Source organism: Dermochelys coriacea, chromosome 2, assembly GCF_009764565.3.
Source record: "Dermochelys coriacea isolate rDerCor1 chromosome 2, rDerCor1.pri.v4, whole genome shotgun sequence".
Taxonomy (NCBI): domain Eukaryota; kingdom Metazoa; phylum Chordata; order Testudines; family Dermochelyidae; genus Dermochelys; species Dermochelys coriacea.
The window spans coordinates 268,926,177-268,945,065 of record NC_050069.1 but is presented as its reverse complement, the minus strand read 5'-3'; the positions used below and the strand labels follow the sequence as shown (position 1 = coordinate 268,945,065).

Genomic DNA, 18,889 nt, shown 5'->3' with positions numbered 1-18,889 from the left:
GGTGTCCAAAATGGCCAGCACCTACTGTGTCAGGGCACATTCTTAACACTTTGAGTCTTGGCTGATCATCCAGAATGTAAAAGTGCTTGCTAAGGTATAGTGGACCACTGTGCAAATGGAAGCCTGAGCTGAATGGTGCACTGAAGGTATCAAGGGGGTCTGAGTTTGGCTGCTTGCAGGTCTTTTGGGAGTAGAGCCCAAATCACGGATGGTAAATCCTGGGCTGTGGTTCCACCAACAGAATTAGATGGTTATAGCACATGTTTTGGGGAGTAGTGTTCAGCACAGCATATTTGTCCTTGTGGGAAAGGCTGTCTGCTTTCGCTTTCTGTGATGCAGGGCAGTAGCTAATACTGAAATCAAATCTGGCAAAGAAAAGTGACCACGGATCTGATGATTAAGCCATTCAAAGATATTCTAAGTTCTTGTGATCGGTGATGACCTGGATTAGGAATCGAGCCCCCTCCAAAAAGTGTCGCTGTTCTAGTCCCAGATATCATAGATCTTCTCAGCAGAGATTAGTTTACGTGAATAATGCACACATGGGTGGAGTTGGTGATGCGGGCTTGCATTTTGTGAAAGTACGGCCCTGATTGTAATGTTTGAGGCTTCTGCTTCCATGGTGAAAGGTTTGGATACACAAGAATGGGAGCTGAAGGGAAGGCTTTCTTTAGCTTACTGAAAGCAAACTGTACTTGGGATAGATGATATAGCCAAGTTTGCAAATTAATTCCAATTCAGCAGTCTCTCGTTGGAGTCTGTTTTTGACTTTTTTTTGTTGAAGAATAGCCACTCTTAGGTCTGTAATCAAGTGACCAAAGAAACTGAAGTGTTCTCCAACTGGCTTTGAATGTTGTTATTCTTGACGTCTGATTTGTGTCCATTTATTATTTTACATGGAGACTGTCCAGTTTGACCAATGTACATGGCAGAGGGGCATTGCTGGCACACGATGGCATATATCACATTGGTAGATGGCAGGTGAACAAGCCTCTGATAGTGTGGCTGATGTGATTAGGCCCTATGATGGTGTCCCCTGAATAGATATGTGGACAGAGTTGGCAACGGGCTTTGTTGCAAGGATAGGTTCCTGGGTTAATGGTTCTGTTGTGTGGTGTGTGGTTGCTGGTGAGTATTTGCTTCAGGTTGGGAGGCTGTCTGTAAGCAAGGACTGGCCTGTCTCCCAAGATCTGTGAGAGTGATGGGTCGTTTTCAGGGTCGGTTGTAGATCCTTGATGATGCGTTGGAGAGGTTTTAGTTGGGGGCTGAAGATGATGGCTAGTGGCGTTCTGTTATTTTCTTTGTTGGGCCTGTCCTGTAGTAGGTGACTTCTGGGTACTCTTCTGGCTCTGCCAATCTGTTTCTTCACTTCAGCAGGTGGGTGTTGTAGTTGTAAGAATGCTTGATAGAGATCTTGAGGGTGTTTGTCTCTGTCTGAGGGGTTGGAGCAAATGGGATTGTATCGTAAAGCTTGGCTGTAGACAATGGATTGTGTGGTGTGGTCTGGGTGAAAGTTGGAGGCATGTAGGTAGGAATAGCGGTCAGTAGGTTTCCAGTATAGGGTGGTGGTCCTGTGACCATCGCTTATTAGTACCGTAGTGTCCAGGAAGTGGATCTCTTGTGTGGACTAGTCCAGGCTGAGGTTGATGGTGGGATGGAAATTGTTGAAATCCTGGTGGAATTCCTCAAGGGCTTCTTTTCCATGGGTCCAGATGATGATGATGTCATCAGTGTAGCGCAAGTAGAGTAGGGGCATTAGGGGACGAGAGCTGAGGAAGCGTTGTTCTAAATCAGCCATAAAAATGTTGGCATACTGTGGGGCCGAGCAGTGCTGCTGATTTGAAGGTATACATTGTCCCCAAACATGAAATAATTATGGGTGAGGACAAAGTCACAAAGTTCAGCCACCAGGTTTGCCGTAACATCGGGGATACTGTTCCTGACGGCTTGTAGTCCATCTTTGTGTGGAATGTTGGTGTAGAGGGCTTCTACATCCATAGTGGCCAGGATGGTGTTTTCAGGAAGATCACCGATGGATTGTAGTTTCCTCAGGAAGTCAGTGGTGTCTCGAAGATAGCTGGGAGTGCTGGTAGCGTAGGGCCTGAGGAGGGAGTCTACATAGCCAGACAATCCTGCTGTCAGGGTGCCAATGCCTGAGATGATGGGGCGTCCAGGATTTCCAGGTTTATGGATCTTGGGTAGCAGATAGAATACCCCAGGTCAGGGTTTCAGGGGTGTGTCTGTGCGGATTTGTTCTTGTGCTTTTTCAGGGAGTTTCTTGAGCAAATGATGTAGTTTCTTTTGGTAACCCTCAGTGGGATCAGAGGGTAATGGGTTGTAGAAAGTGGTGTTGGAGAGCTGCCTAGCAGCCTCTTGTTCATATTCCGACCTATTAATGATTATGATGTCAGAGTTGTTTCTGAGGCTGTGGATGGCATTGTCTTCTACACAGCTGAGGTTATGGGGCAAGTGATGCTGCTTTTCCACAATTTCAGCCCGTGCACGTCGGGTGATGTAGTTTCTGGTTTTTGGAGAAGACAAGAATATCATCTAAATAAACAACAAATTGTTCCAGCATGTCCTGAAAATAGTCATTTATGAAATCTGCAATGTAGAGGCATTACTTAGCCCAAATGGCATAGCTAGAACATAAGAACAGCCATACTGGGTCAGAACAAAGGTCCATCTAGCCCGTATATTGTCTTCTGACAGTGGCCAATGCCAGGTCCCGCAGAGGGAACGAACAGAACAGGTAATCCTCAAGTAATCCATTCCCTGTCAATCATTCTCAGCTTCTGGCAAACTAAATACTCAAAATGCCTGAATGGAACCTGGAATACCATCTTCCACTCTTTGCCTTCCTATATGAACCATATTGCAGAGTCTGTGAAGTTTAAGGGAAAAACAGCCAAGCAAAGTATTTCAAAAAGTTCGTTAAGTGTCAAAGGGTAGCGATTTTGAACAGTCACTCTATTCAAAGACCAGTGAACAACGCGGGGGCCAGGGAGATGTTTTTTTTTTTCATAACAAAAAAGATTGGAACCCCTGCTGGAAAGGCAGAAGGACAAATAAACCCCTTCTGGAAATTCTTATGGAAGCATTCCTGGAACATTTGAAGGTTCAGTCCTGAGAGGGAGTATGAAGTAATCATAATTGTGATGTGTCAGTAAGACATCCGCTCTCTTTTTATCAAAGAGAAAAAGTCAGCAAAGTCTCGATATTTCCCCACAATACCTGAAATGGGTGAGAGGGTGATGGAGAGGGCGGCAGCTATCTTTGAACATCCCCCTTCAGCAGCTCCATTGTGAGAGGATTTGGATCTGACACCAACCTTGGGAGACATAATTGGCAGCAGAATCTTGACATAAAGCAAACCATGCCTGATCCCTACTGGATGCGCAGGTCATGGTCATCCAGCCAAGGAACGATGGGGGAGTGAGTGGTACAAATCAGTCCAAATTGCAGAATCTCCTGGAGTGTGGTCAGAGTCAGCAGTGTCGTCTGGTGAATACTGGGCCAGAGGAGTGGGGGACCCATCCGATGGATTCCATCAAATTAGGGATGCTGTTCCACTGAGTGGAAATGTTATGGGTCAAAGTAAAATCTAGGTCCATGAAGTTGTTAGAGGCCCTTGAGTCCACCAGTGCCCTTAGCTAAACCTCAAACATGGCTGGGTGTTGTCGCCAAAGAGGAAGTTGGAGGGTGGTGGCTCACTAGCCAACTACAGCCAGGATACTGTTTGACATAAAGGGCTTTCCCAACTGGGACAGGACACGAGTCTTACTGAGATACCACGGTACATAGTGCTCGGGTTCCCTGCAGTTTAAGCATAAATCTGGAGCTCATTGCAGATTCCTTTCTGTGTTGGCAAGGCAAGGTCGAATTTCTTCAGTCTGTGGGTGTAGAAAACTGAACTTCCTTTCTAGTTCATGTTTGGCCAGGTGATCATCAATGCTGATGAACAGCCTGACTAGAGCATTTAGGTCGGACAGTGGCTCTACCTGCACCAGCTTGTCTTTGATTTCTTCATTCAAGCTATGCTGGAAATAGTAGTGCTGTGCTGCACTGATTCATTGCATCTAGTGTTAGCCACTAAGTGCCAGAATTCCATGGTGAATGTGGCTAATGGTCTATTCCCTAGAGTAGGAGCCAAAGCACCCTTGGCAGAGCAGGTACAATTCAGGTCATAGAAACAACTGCCATGTCTTCATGGAATTCCTCAAGCTGCCCTAACAAGGGGCTGGAAGTCTCCTGGAAAGGGGACTTCCAGGCCAGGGCCTTCCAAGTTAATAGGCTGATGAGCCCATATTGGGCCTGGTCAGTGGGAAATGACAGAGGTCATCACATGAACAGGAGGCAGCATTGATTCAGGAAGTTGCATAATTTCCCACAGTCACTGTCAAATTGGGCTAGCAGCAGAATTTTCAGTTCCTGAACCGGGGCCCTGGATACTGAGACCTGTGCCTGCAGGACCATGATTTGGGTCTGTAGCTTCTGCAAGGTGCCCATTACCTCTGTGAGGAAGACAGAGACCTTAATAGGGGTCAACCTCACAACAGAACCTCATCTTCGGTCTTTCTCTTGCAGGCTGCTCAATTTGTCAGGAACAGGACCGGGAGGTTAGCAGTTGGTCTTAATGGTTGGAGCCGGGGGGAGGCCAAGTCTGGAAGTTAGAGCTGAGTGGAGAATCCGAGCCATGGGATGTCCAGGGGCATAGTCAAGAGCAAAACCGAGGTCAGAACCAGGGATCAGAAGCCAAATACCAGAGCCAGTAGGTGAACTGGAGCCATGGTCAGGAAGCAGAGCCAGGGATGGAGAAGGGCAGGCTGGGCAGGAATAGGCACACAAAACAGGATCTGGAGCTGTCACAAGAGCAGGCACAGGCTGGAAGGGTGCAGGAGTAGGCACTGGGGAAACGTGATCAAACACAGCTGCGGTGTGGGCTGGATTGAGCAGCCATCGAGCTCTGGCTGCTGCTGGGTCAAGTAGTAACTTAGCCCTGCCCCTTCACCAGTCAGGAAGTGCAATCAGACAGCCCCTGCCAGGATCAGCTATGCTCATTCTATTGGTAGGAGATTGACTATGCTGCAATTGGCTCCCTGACTTCTGCATCAGCTGTTATGAAAAAGCATTTCTTGGGTCATCCCACTCTACAAGCAGCAGCCATAGCAAACCCTTGAGTGGTGCTTTAATGTTCTTGGCATCCATTCACATGATCTATATAATAGAGGCTTTGTCTGTCTCACAGAATCCAGACAACAGTCTGATACATAAATTTCAAATTCAGCGGCTCATGGAAAGTATGACTGGGTCACTGATTCAAAACAGTGGTTCCAATTCCCCAGTGAAGGGAAGATCTCGCCAACCTGATCAACCATAGATGTGATTGTATGGTATTGCTCAATGTTGGAAAGTCTCAACTCCCATGACAGAGGGCTTATTCAGTAAGAGAATTCATGTTGAGTTGTTCTAGTGGATTGCCGTGTTCTACAGAGAACAAACTGTGAAGAAAAATGTTCTATAGTTACATGAAAGAAACTTCTTTATATATTTATACATACATACTGTGATACAGGAGGGCCAGGGAGCAGTGGGAGAGTGCTAGAAGGAAAATATATAAGCTCAAGGCTAATTAAGGAATGGTTCCCTGTAGACTAGGGAAGGTGGCTGCAGGTTAATTGGAGCACCTGCAGTCACTTAAGGCCCTGTTAGGAACCTAATAAAACCCTGTGCGTCAGGCAGATGGGGAGGAGGAGAAAGGACTGGAACTTGGAGGTGTGTTGAGAGATTTGGAAGACCTGAGAATTGAAGTAAGGGAGACCCTGCCCAGCAGGACAGGGGGACTCCCTTCCCCCCAACATCTAAGGACCAAGGGTAACCTCACCTAAGGGGGATGACGGTAAGAAATCCACAGGGGTTGAGAGCGAGGAGCAAACCCAGACCCCTCCCCCGCTTTCCTCCTCTACCACCTTCCCAGGCTAGTAGCGGGGCCCTCAGCACCCAAGAGCAGGGGTAAAGGGTGGCATCTTTAGCTCCCCGCCAAGAAAAGCGCAGGACCCACCAGACTAAAATCGGCCATCTTGCCACAACACGCGCACACACAATTAACAGCATGGACAGATGTCTGATCTTCCAACATTCAGAATCCAATTATATAAATTAATAGGTAAGTCAGATACAGCGGATTTTGTGATTTTTGACCAGCCAAACCTGAAGCAAAGATTTAAATCCTTGTTAACTTGATCCTATGTGAATTGACTTCCGTTTGGAAGCCCCCTTTTTTTTTTTTTTAAAAGGAATTCAGTGGGGCGAAACAGACTCTGGTTTCTCCAGTATCATCCAATAGGCATTGCTATCTGCTGTGTTCCGGTGGTACAGAATCACAGGGTTTCTACTACTTTGTACTTGACTAAACAGTAGTGTCACCCTGAAGACAGAATGTCATCTTTTGAATATTAGAGGGAAAACTAGCTTTGTTCTTTTTCCTAGCTGGAAGACACTTCTGATGAGACCTATTTGAACCATCACATCAAGTATGAGGAGCTTGAACGAGCCCAATGGGATTCGTGGGCAGCAGCTGTTTCCCACAAGCGAGGAAACAGGTATCAATTTCTCTATCAATTAGCACCATGTAGCAAGGCATGGAAGCAAGAATTTTTATATCCTCTTCATGTTAAACTATACAGAGATCCTGCTTTGGGGTTGTCACATTCTGGGTTGCACTCCAGACCAGTGAGGGGTTGTGGTGTTGTAGCTCCTAACGTGGGCCACTCACAACATGTGTTCGACACTGATCAGCCCTCTCCTGGACAGTTCAGCTATTAAAGGTCCATTGTCCCCGTAAAAGGTTAACATTCAACAATCTGCTTCTTGAACTGTTAGCAAACAGTTCAGTTTAAACACAGCACTGGATTGGTTTAGATTAAAAAATAAAACAAGATTATTAACAATAGAAGATAGGATTTTAAGTGGATTCAGGTACTAGGTATTAATGTCAGAAATGGTTACAAGAGAAATAAAGACAAAATGCTTTCTAGTAGCTAAAATTTAACAAGCTAGATTTGGTTCAAGGTAAAATCCTTACAATATGTTCCCAGCAATAAGGCTGACCAAATTCTCAAGTCAGACCTCCCCCAAAAATCAAAAGGCTTGTTCCTTTGTTGTCTTAGGTGAAGGAGAGAGAGCTAGAGCTTGGAGTTCTTCTTCGAATGCTTGCTCATGTCCATTCCATATTAGGTGTGTGTGCTCGCCACATGCACAGGTGCCAGAAGTTTTTCCCTCAGCAGTACCCTTAGGGGACGGGCTCTGATGCCCTCTGGAGTGGCGTCCGCATGGCACGGTATAAGGGGTACCGCTGGCTCCCCCCACCCTCAGTTCTTTCTTGACGCCAGTGACGGTGCTGGAACATCATCTGTTCAGCTAGCATTGTTTCATTCTCTGTTCTTGCAAACTTTGAAAACCTGTAATACAGTTGTATATAGTTAATAGTTGAATTAATTACCCTTAGTAATGGTTCTTGAACTCTTCATTAGTCCTGAATGGGACTCAGCCAGGGGACGGGGCATGTCCTGGTCCCCAGGCTTTAAGCCCTGCGATAGTTGCAAATACCCTTTGCCCATCAATGATCCGCATAGTAGCTGCTTACGGTGCTTGGGTGAGGGGCACATAAGTGACAAGTGTCATCTTTGTAAGTCATTCAAACCTAGGATGAAAAAGGAGCGGGACAATCGCTTAAAGGTGCTCCTGTTGGAGTCAGCACTCACTCCGGCACCGAAGCACCAGTCTGACTCAGCACCGAGCACCACGGTGTCAGTGCCGTCCATGAGCCAGCACCAGTCCCGCTCCACAGTTCTGGCTAAGAAGCCGAAAAAGACAGGGAGGAGGAAGATCGCCTACTTCCCACAAGGGAAAAGAAAGGGCTGGGGGTGAACCAAGACCCGCGCCAGGCAGCTCAATGCCCCCTTTGGGAAGTCAAGCCCCAGCTCAAGCCGAGCGGTGCAGCCCATCCCATGCTTTGCCTGCAACTGCAGATAGCAGTACAGGCCTCCGCCAGCTACAAGTGCTACAAGGCCCTGCAGGCAGTTCAAGAGATCCTGATGCTTCCGGTGCCGCCCACACTGGCTCCAGCGGTATCCAGGTCTCTGGGTAAACCCGCCTTGGGATCTCCATGTGTCCCCGCCTCAGCGGCACAGTTCCCCTTCATGTGGAATGGCCCGCTCGAAGCCATCCTGCCTCAGATAGGCAGGCTCAACGGAGCCCTCTTCGGTCCCTGGACCTTGGGCACAGACTGCGGGATTCGAGGCGTACCTCGCTGGTAGTCTGGCACAGACACACCGAGGCATGCGCCCCCAGGCAGGAGCACCGAGACCAACCCCTCGCATCGCCAAGAGCTCGGTATAGATCCAGGGGTCGACGTCATCAGACAGCAGTCATCGATCTCCGAGATGGGGATCACCATGTTTGGGGTGTTCCTCCCGGCAGCTGGCACATGTATCGGTCAGGTAGAATAAGGCATAGATCACCGGGTTTCTGACGCCGATACGCCAAAGCCATCGGTCCCCAAGGCTCCAGCCAAGACATTCATCCCCCTCGGACAGGTCTGCCTCCAGGCACAGTGACTGGCACTGGTCAGATAAGAGCCACCGCTCTGCCCGATCCTGGTCGTTGGGTAGCAACCGCTCCGGCACTGAGCAGGGGCTCCCTAACTGTGGAACAGCCTCCGGTTCCTGTGGTGCCGCCCACATCAGCAGCACCAAAACCTGTCCCATGGCTCCAGGCACAATGGCCAGTGCCATGGTACCCATGGAACCCCTGGGGGTTCACCCAGCTTTCCCAGGCTGGTCGCTTGGTGTCAGGAGCCTCAGCCAGGCCTGCGGCCTCGGCATCCCAAACTCCTCCAGTACCCGAGACTTTGGGGGGGAAGGACTCCACAGGTCCAGGAGGACCCAGGGGAGCAGCCTACTAGACCACCAATGAACGTGGGGGTTCCTGTGGTACTGGCATAGCCTCGTCTGGCAATGACGAGAACAATCATAGAGGCGCCTCACCCACTTTCTCGGGATGACACTAAAGTGCACCAGGAACTATTGAAGAGGGTTGCATCTAACCTGGGGCTCCAGGCCGAGGAGTTGGAAGAACCTTCAGACTCCTTGTTTGATGTCCTCTGCTTCTTGGCCCCTGCCAGGGTGGCCCTTACCCCTTCATGAGGGGGTATCAAAGATTACCACTGCCCTGTGGCAGACTCCCTCCTCTTTGCCCCCTTTCTCTAAAAGGGTTGAATGCAAGTACTTTGTGCCAACAAAAGGACATGAGTACCTATACTCCCATCAGGCCCCCAATTCCCTTGTGATTTGAGGCAGTTAACCACAGAGAGAGGCAAGGCCAAGCAGGGGCTACCCCCAAAAATAAAGACTCAAGGAGGCGGGATCTTTTTGGGCGTAAGACTTGTTCGTCTTCTAGCCTGCAATTGAGAGTGGCCAATCACCAAGCCCTCCTTGGCTGCTATGATTACAACATGTGGCAGGCCATGGGCAAGTTCTAGGATTCGCTCCCCGAAGGGTCCAGGAAGGAATTCCGGACAATCCTCGAGGAGGGCATGAGAGCAGCCAGAGCAGCCCTCCAGGTGGCTTCTGATGCGGCAGACTCTGCATCCCACACCATGGCCTCTGCCGTCTCCATGCTGCAACCTTCCTGGCTGCTCCTCTCAGGCTTGTCCACCGAGGCTCAGCAGTCGATGCAGGAACTTCCCTTCGACGGCCAGGCCCTATTTGCAGAACAGATTGATATCAAGCTGCATGGTTTAAAGGACTCCCATACCATCCTGAAAACGCTGGGACGGTACATCCCAGGCCCAGCACGTAAGCAGTTCAAACCACAACAGCCTCATGGACAAGGGAGCCAGCCTCAGCAGGACCCGTCTCACAAGAAGGCCAGTAGCTACAAGTGCCAGCCTAGCCACCCTCCTCCACCCTCTGCTTAGTTGGGCTCTACCTGGAATAAGCGAGGGGCCACGCGACCACTTTGAGGGTGCGCCAGAGGGTGACCTACCAAATTATTCCCTGGATCCATCTTCCCCATTTTTTTTCTAACTGCCTTCCCCTTTTCCTCCCTGCATGGACCACAATAACCTCAGACTGTTGAGTCCTGAACACTGTGGTGCAGGGCTATATCCTTCAGTTTCTTTCTACACCCCTTCCCTTGTCCTCCTTCAGTGATCCTGCGCAGGAAGTTCAAGGTTTTCTACAGATGGGGGTAGTGGAGGAAGTTCCTCTAGAGTACAGGAACAGGGGAGTTTATTCCCCATATTTTTTTAATCCCAAAGGCCAAGGGCGGTCTGCGTCCCATTTTAAACCTGCAAGACCTCAACAAGTACCTAAAGAAGCTGAAGTTCCGCATGGTCTCCCTGGCCTCTATCATCCCCTGCCTGGATCCGAGAGACTGGTATGCTGCCCTTGACTTAAATGACGCATGCTTTCACATAGTGACTTCCAAGGGCACAGATGTTTTCTCCATTTCACGGTGGGATCGGGCCACTACCAATTTACGGTCCTCCCGTTTGGCCTGGCGATTGCACCAACAATGTTTACCAAGTACATGTTGGTGGTGGCGGCTTACCTCAGGCACTGGGGTATCCAGATCTACCTGTACCTCGATGTCTGGCTCGTCAAGGGCAGCTCCAGGTCTCAGGTGCAAAGGTATGTTGCGGTGCTGCAAGCCGCTTGCCACTCCCTGGGCCTTCTGGTGAACGAGACAAAAAGTCCACGTTCGTTCCAGTGCAAAGGATAGAATTCATCGGAGTGGTGCTAGACTCAACCTGCAAGAGAATGTTCCTGCCACTAGAAATCTTTTGGGCCTTGACAGACCTTATCGCAGAGATGTCTGCGTTTCCCCTGACTACAGCCAGGGTCTGCCTGCATCTGCTGGGCCACATGACAGCTTGCACAAACATTGTCCGCCATGCCAGGCTCCAGATGCGGCCCCTGCAGCAATGGCTGACGACTGCCTATTCCCAGTCCATCAAGTTGGTGTTAGATGCCTTGGACCTCAGCTGAGGTGCGCACCTCAGAGATCTCCAGACCCATGGTATGTGGTCCTTGAAGGAGATGGTGCTCCACATAAACATCAAAGAACTCAGAGCGGTCTGATTGGCATGCAGTGTCTTCCTACCTCACCTGTTGGGCAAGGTGGTGAGAGTCCTGACGGATATCACAGTCTCGATGGTCTACATCAATAGGCAAGGGGGAGCGTGCTCATCAGCTCTCTGCCAGGAGGCCCTCTGGCTCTGAAATTTCTGTGTGAACAATGAGATCCACCTGGAGGCTTCTCACCTCCCTGGCATCAAGAACACGCTAGCAGATCACCTCAGCAGGGCGTTCTCTTCTCACCATGAGTGGTTTCTCCACCAGGATGTAGCCTACATGGTCTTTCAGAGGTGGGGAACTCCGCAGTGGACCTGTTCACCACCAGGCAAAACAGAAAATGTCATCGGTTTTGGTCTGGGCAAGGACTCCCTCTCCAATGTCTTCCTCCTGTCATGGTCAGGGGGCCTGATGTACGCATTCCCTCCAATCCTGCTCATCATCAAGGTCCTGGCAAAGATCAAGAGAGACAGGGTGCGGGTTATCATGACTGCCCCAGTGTGGCCTTGCCAGCACTGGTTCGGCACACTCATGAACCTGTCAGCAGCCCCTCCCTGGCCCCTGCCCAACTGACTGGATCTTCTGTCACAGGATCACGGTCGGCTCTTACATCCCAACCTCTGGTCCCTCCATCTCTTGGCATGGATTCTGCATGACTGAAGCCAGGGGAACGGACCTGTTCAGAGGAGGTCCAACAGGTCTTCCTGGGAAGTAGGAAGCCCTCAACTAGACTGACGTACCTGGCCAAGTGGACGAAGTTTTTCCACTGGGCCTCCAAGCGTGGCATCTCTCCCTTGCAAACTTCCATACAGGCTGTCCTAAACTACCTGCTTCATTTGAGAAACCAGGGCCTGGCACAGTCTTCTGTTAGAGTGCATCTCATGGTCATCTCTGCTTTTCATCTGCTGATCCAAGGACAGATAGTATTTTCCCATGACATGATTCTCAGATTCTTGAGGGCTTGAGAGACTCTTCCCACAGGTATGGACTTCTGTCCTGCAATGGGATCTTAACTTGGTCCTCTCTAGGCTCACGGGCCTACCCTTTGAACGGCTGGGTACCTGTTCCCTTTCCCATCTGTCATGGAAGGTCGTGTTCCTGGTGGTGGTGACGTTGGTGAGACGGGTCTCTGAAATTAAAGCCTTGACCTCCGAACAGCTGTATAGTATTCTACAAAGACAAGGTTCAGCTGCAGCCCGACCCAGCCTTCCTGCCGAAGGTGGTGTCCTTCTTCAGTATGAACCAGGACTATTTCCTCCCAGTGGTCTGTCCCAAACCACCCAAGACTAGTGAAGAGAGGCATCTTCATGGACTGGATGTCTCAAGGGCCTTGGCTTTTTACTTAGAACGTACCAAGCCTTTCCGTTAATCAATTCAGCTCTTCATCGTTACAGCGGATAGGATGAGAAGGGCCTTCTGGTGTCATCGCAGAGGATTTCCAATTGGATTATCTCATGCATAAGGACCTGTTGTGACCTGGTGGGGGTTCTGCTGCCGCCCATTGTCAGAACCCATTCGACTAGAGTGCAGGCATCTTTAGCAGCCTTCCTGGCGCACATCCCTATCCAGGACATCTCTAGAGCCGCAACGTGTCCTCTGTCCGCACGTTCACAGCCATTATGCCATCACTCAGCAGGGCATGGATGACGCTGGGTTCGGCAGAGCTGTGTTGCAATCTACACATCCGTGAACTCCTACCCACCTCCAGGGGTATTGCTTTGGAGTCACCTAATATGGAATGGACATGAGCAAGCACTCGAAGAAAAGACAGTTACCTTTTCCGTAACTGGTGTTCTTTGAGATGTGTTACTTATGTCCATTCCACGACCCGCCCTCCTCCCCATTGTCGAGTTTCTAGCAAGAAGGAACTGAGTGCGAGGGGAGCTGGCGGCGCCCCTTATAGCATGCCATGCGGGCGCCACTCCAGAGGGTGCCAGAGCGGTCCCCTACGGATACTACTGAGGGAAAAAACTTCTGGCACCAGTGCATGTGGCGAGCACACACCTAATATGGAATGGACATGAGCAACACATCTCGAAGACACCAGTTACGGAAAAGGTAACTGTCATTTTTTCTGCCCCTTTCTTTTGTAATCAGTTAACCTTGGAAGTGGATTCTTCTCAGGGTTACCCCTCAAAGCAATATTTATTCAAAGAGTGAACAAGGTGACATGGAGTCTGGTAGAGAAGGAGGTTCCATGTTCTTTGTTCTCACTTGTTTGCTGAAATGCAGTTTTCTTTGTCTCCTGCCATCTCCTCTCCCTACTGTCTCAAGGACCCTGTTTACTACTTATATGTAAACTGAGGTAAACGGAACATTTCTTGGTTCAGGATACTTCTGTATAGGTCGGGCTGTGTAGTTTGAACATATCCTAAGAACATCATACATGGGGATTTAATAATTTTATGTATAATATTGCCACATACATTTCACCATGATATTATTGACTAGTGAGTTGTTAGTTTTCAAATGGTATGTCACAAGTCATATTTTGTACAAAGATTATATAACCACATGTAGGGTGTGAATACAGGGGTGCTTTTGGTCATGGTTCCAAGGTATTTGATGTAATACCACGACATGTTGATTTTTAAAAAAAACTTGCATTATACGGAATTAACAGGGCATACTAATCAAATACAAGGTAATGCATCTGAGAACAAAGAATGTATATCTACAGGATGGGAAACTGTCATGACTCAGAGAAGGACTAAGGGGTCATCACAGATCAGTGGTTCTCAACCAAGGGTACTTGTACTCCTGGGGGTATGCAGCAGTCTTCCAGGGGGAACATCAGCTCATCTAGATATTTGCCTAGTTTTACAACAGGCTACATAAAAAGCATTAGTGAAGTCAGTACAAACTAAAATTTCATACAACTTGTTTATAGTGCTCTATATACTGTACGTTGAAATGCAAGTACAATATTTATATTCCAATTGATTTATTTTATAATTAAATGGTAAAAATGATAGTCAACAATTTTTCAGTAATAGTGTGCTGTGACACTTCTTTGTATTTTTGTGTCTGATTTTGTAAGCAAGTAGTTTTTAAGTGAGGTGAAACATGGGAGTATGCAAGACAAATCGGACTCCTGAAAGGCATACAGCAGTCTGGAAAGGTTGGGAACCACTGTCGTAGATTATCACCTTACCATGACCTTTCAGTCCAATGGTGTGGCCAAAAGACCTAATGCAGTCCTTGGATGTATAAAAAGGGGACAGTAGAAAAGCAACCTTGCCGCTCTACACTGCATTGGTAAGACTGCTACTACCATATAGAATCCAGTTATGGTGTCCACACTTCAAGAAGGAAGTGGAAATGCTGCAGAGAGTTCAAAGAAGGGTCAGAAAAATAATCAGGAAGCTGGAAAGTAAGGAGTCTCAGCTTATTGAAAAGAAGATGGAGAGATGACTTGATCACTGTCTCTAGGGCTTTAGGCACTTACATGTGGACAAGAGGTCTGATAGTGGGGGATTTTTCAACCTTGCAGATAAAGGTATAACAAGAGCCCGTGGCTGGAAGTTGAAGTTGGACAAATTCAACCTAGTAATAAGATATAATTTCCTAGCAATGAGGGTGATTAAACATTGGAACAGCTTACCAGGTGATGTGGTGGACTTCCCAATGCTTGGAGTCTGTAAGGTGGAAATCAAATACCTTTCTAAAATATATGCTTTAATGCAGGTCTGGCAGAAATTCTATGGCCCGGGAGGATGGGGATGCAGCGGGAGAGGAAGGTGTTGTGTCAGGCTGGTGGTCCCTTTTGGCCTTGGAATCTCGGACTCTTATCAGTCCCTCATTCATCCCCTTCTTTCATGCATCATGGGGGAAACAGGATTGTCTGCATTGCTCCGAACATACTCATTGCAGCTCTGCATTAAGACAATGACTATAATCAAATTTTGTGCATCAGCTGATCATCTGCAGGCATCAGGAAGGAATTTTTTCCCCAGTGCATAATTAGATATATTCTGTTTTGGTTTTTTTACCTTCTTCAGAAGCATCAGAGAGAGGCCACAATTGGAGCTGGGACACTAGGCAGGGTGAACTAGTACTTAGGTGATAAAGAGAATTCATTTTAAATGCCTGCTGGTGTCTTGCTCACATGTTCGGGGTCTATCTAATTGCCAGATTTGGAGTCGGGAAGCAATTTCCTCTCAGGGTCAGATTGATAGGGACGTTGGGATTTTTCACATTCCTCTGCAGCATGGGGCATGGATCGTCTGCTGGGAAGATCTGGGCAGATCTCATTTAATCAATTTCCTGCCATTGTTGGGGCCTCAGGCACTGGTGGTACCTAAAACTCTCCTGGTCTCTGCCAGTGGCACAACAGTTTTTAGTCTTTTGAGGAGTGAATGAACTCTATAGAAGTATTTGAATGATATGTAATGGCCAGAGATATCATCTAGTCTGACTTCTTTATATCACTGACCCTTCTGGCCTTATACTTTGTGAAACTATGGTTCGTTGTGAGCAAAGAAATCCTAAGCTGCTGATGACATGATTCATGTAACCAGTCTGCTGTTCTGACAAGCGAAGTATTGATGAAACGTATATAGGATAGGGCCAGCTCATCAGAGTAGTGACACAGCATGTTATCATGTCACACGAGAAATTAGTTTCATACTAAGCTTGGGCCCTCATGTCTCATGCTAGGCACTAATAAATTAGTGCAAACTCCATGTCCTTTTTTCAAATTACATCCCTTTAGCTTACCTAGGAGTGGAGTTGACAGATTGTAAACATGGGAATTTCTTCCAGCTCTCCTTGGTTAGACAGCAGGTCATAACAACGCGGTGGAAAAGAGAAGAGAAAGTTGGAAACGTAGAGTGGTAGGGGGCACAATGAACATATGTCAGGCCCTGAGGTGAAAGGATTTCAAATAAAAAAATGTGTGTGTGCAGTCAGAAATAGGAGGCAGGACCCTTCAGTATAACTTCCAATTAAGCAATCTGTTTGCCTCTGTACTTAGTAGTAGACGGTTTATACTGTTTTATCTCAGATTCCCCTAAGTCTCATCATGAGAAAAAACAGCTAGCAAATGCTTTCTTAATCTTAAAATTCACCACCACCAAAATTGGCAGAAATTGCCCAAGAAAATGGTGAGCTATTGTTGTAGCGGACAATGTGGGAGAAGCTGTAATTCGGGGGCAAAGCACTAATTGCTGGAGACCATGACCAGCTGCTTGAATAAAGGAGGTATACAATGATTAATTCCAAACTTCTCTCAGTTTTGTGGCTCACATTTGCAGTATGCAGTGGCTTATTTTTATTTGGGTTCCATGTTAGTATGTAGTATTGTTCCTGTGTCTCATAGACTTTAAGACCAGAAGTGACCATCATGATCATCTAGTCTGACCTGCTGCACATCGCAGGCCACAGAACTTCACCCACCCACTCTTGTAATCGGCCTATAACCTCTGGCTGAGTTACTGAAGTCTTCAAATCTTGATTTAAAGATTTCAAGTTATAGAGAATCCGCCACTTACTCTAGTTTGAACCAGGAAATGACCTGGTGGAGGAGTTGCACTGTATGTAAGAGAGCAGTATGATTGCTCAGAGCTCCAGTATGAAACTGGAGAAAAGCCTGTTGAGGAGTCTTTGGGTTAAGTTTAGAGGCGAGAGCAACAAGGATGATGTTGTGGTGGGCATCTGCTGCAGACCACCAGACCAGGAGGATGAGATAGACAAGGCTTTCTTCGGACAACTAACAGAAGTTTCCAGATCACAGGCCCTGGTTCTTATGGGGGACTTCAATCACCCTGACATCTGCTGGGAGAGCAATACAGCAGTGCACAGACAATCCAGGAAGGTTTTGGAGAATGTTGGGGACAACCAGAGCCAACTAAGGGCCATGCTTCTCTTGACCTGCTGCTCACAAACAGGGAAGAAGTAAGGGAAGTAGACGTGGTGGCAACCTGGGCAGCAGTTATCCCTGAGATGGTCGAATTCGGGATCCTGACAAAAGGAAGAAAGGAGAACAGCAGACTACAGACCCTGGACTTCGGAAAAGCAGACTCAGGGAACTGATGGGCAGGATCCCCTGGGAGGCTAATATGAGTGGGAAAGGAGTCCAGGAGAGCTGGCTTTATTTTAAAGAAGCCTTATTGAGGCCAAAGCACAACTGGAGTTGCAGCTAGCAAGGGATGTGAAGAGTAACAAGAAGGGTTTCTATAGGTATGTTAGCAACAAGAAGGAGGTCAGGGAAAGTGTGGGACCCTTTTACTGAATGAAGGAGGCAACCTAGTGATGGATGATGTGGAAAAAGCTGAAGTACTTGATGCTTCTTTGGCCTCAGTATTCACAAACCAGGTCAGATCCCAGACTACTCTACTGGGCAGCACAGTATGGGGAGGAGGTGAGCATCTCTCAGCATGAAAGAACAGGTTAAGGACTATTTAGAAAAGCTGGACGTGCACAAGTCCATGGGGCTGGATGCAGTGTATCCGTGGGAGTTGGCTGATGTCATTGCAGAGCCATTGGCCATTATCTTTGAAAACTTGTGGTTATTGGGGGAGGTTCTGGAGATTGGAAAAAGGCTAATGTAGTGCCCATCTTTAAAAAAGGGAAGAAGGAGAATCAAGGGAACTACAGACCGATCAGCCTCACCTCAGTCCCCGCAAAAATCATGGAGCAGGTCCTCAAAAAATCTATTTTGAAGAACTTGGAGGAGAGGAAGGTGATCAGGAACAGTCAACATGGATTCAACAAGGGCAAGTCATGCCAGACCAACGTGATTGCCTCCTATAGTGAGATGACTGGCTCTGTGGATATGGGGAAAGCGGTGGACATGATATACCTTGACTTTAGCAAAGATTTTGATACAGTCTTCCACAGAATTCTTGCCAGCAAGCTAAAAAAAAGTATGGATTGGATGAATGGACTATAAGGCAAAGAGAGAGCTGGCTAGATCGTCAGGCTCAACAGGTAGTGATCAACAGCTCGATGTCTAGTTGGCAGCCGATATAAAGCAGAGTGCCCCAGGGGTCAGTCCTGGGGTCAGTTTTGTTCAGCATCTTCATTAATGATCTCAATAATGGGATGAATTGCACCCTCAGCAAGTTCGTGGATGACACTAAACTGAGGGGAGAGGTAGATATGTTGGAGGGTAGGGATAGGGTCCAGAGTGACCTAGACGAATTGGAGGACTGGGCCAAAAGATAGCTGATGAGGTTCATAACAAGGACAAGTGCAGAGTCCTGCACTTAGGACGGAAGAATCCCATGCACCACTACAGACTAGGGACCAAATGGCTAGGCAGCAGTTCTGCAGAAAAGGACCTAGGAGTTACAGTGGACGAGAAGCTGGAGATGAGTCAACAGTGTGCCCTTGTTGCCAAGAAGGCTAATGGCATTTTGGGCTGTATAAGTAGGGGCATTGCCAGCAGATCAAGGGACGTGATCGTTCCCCTCTATTCAACTTTGGTGAGGCCTCACCTGGAGTACTGTGTCCAGTTTTGGGCCCCACACTACAAGAAGGATGTGGAAAAATTGGAAAGAGTCCAGCGGAGTCAACAAAAATGATTAGGGGATTGGAACACATGACTTATGAGGAGAGGCTGAGGGAACTGGGATTGTTTAGTCTGTGGAAGAGAAGAATGAGGGGGGATTTGATAGCTGCCTTCAACTACCTGAAAGGGGGTTCCAAAGAGGATGGATCTAGACTGTTCTCAGTGGTAGCAGATGACAGAACAAGGAGTAATGGTCTCAAGTTGCAGTGGGGAAGGTTTAGGTTGGATATTAGGAAAA

At 47.9% G+C, this 18,889-nt stretch overlaps 1 protein-coding gene and 1 long non-coding RNA gene across 11 annotated transcripts in view; one reads left to right on the top strand and one right to left on the bottom strand.

Moving 5' to 3' along the window:
* Positions 1-18,889, top strand: part of LOC119851537 (KAT8 regulatory NSL complex subunit 1-like) — a 153,253-nt gene that overhangs the window by 129,014 nt on the left and 5,350 nt on the right. For 9 of the 10 annotated variants that reach the window (XM_038391547.2, XM_038391546.2, XM_043509824.1 and 6 more), the window contains one exon: positions 6,490-6,602. In XM_038391547.2, the coding sequence (XP_038247475.1) occupies positions 6,490-6,602 (113 nt within the window). Of the gene's footprint in view, positions 1-6,489; positions 6,603-17,707; positions 17,891-18,889 lie in introns of all 10 variants that reach the window. The other variant, XM_043509823.1, reaches the window with a different exon arrangement.
* Positions 2,426-18,889, bottom strand: part of LOC119851538 — a 47,153-nt gene continuing 30,689 nt past the window's right edge. Inside the window, exon 4 of the long non-coding RNA XR_006279541.1 lies at positions 2,426-5,501. This is a non-coding gene — a long non-coding RNA (uncharacterized LOC119851538). The remainder of the gene's footprint in view (positions 5,502-18,889) is intronic.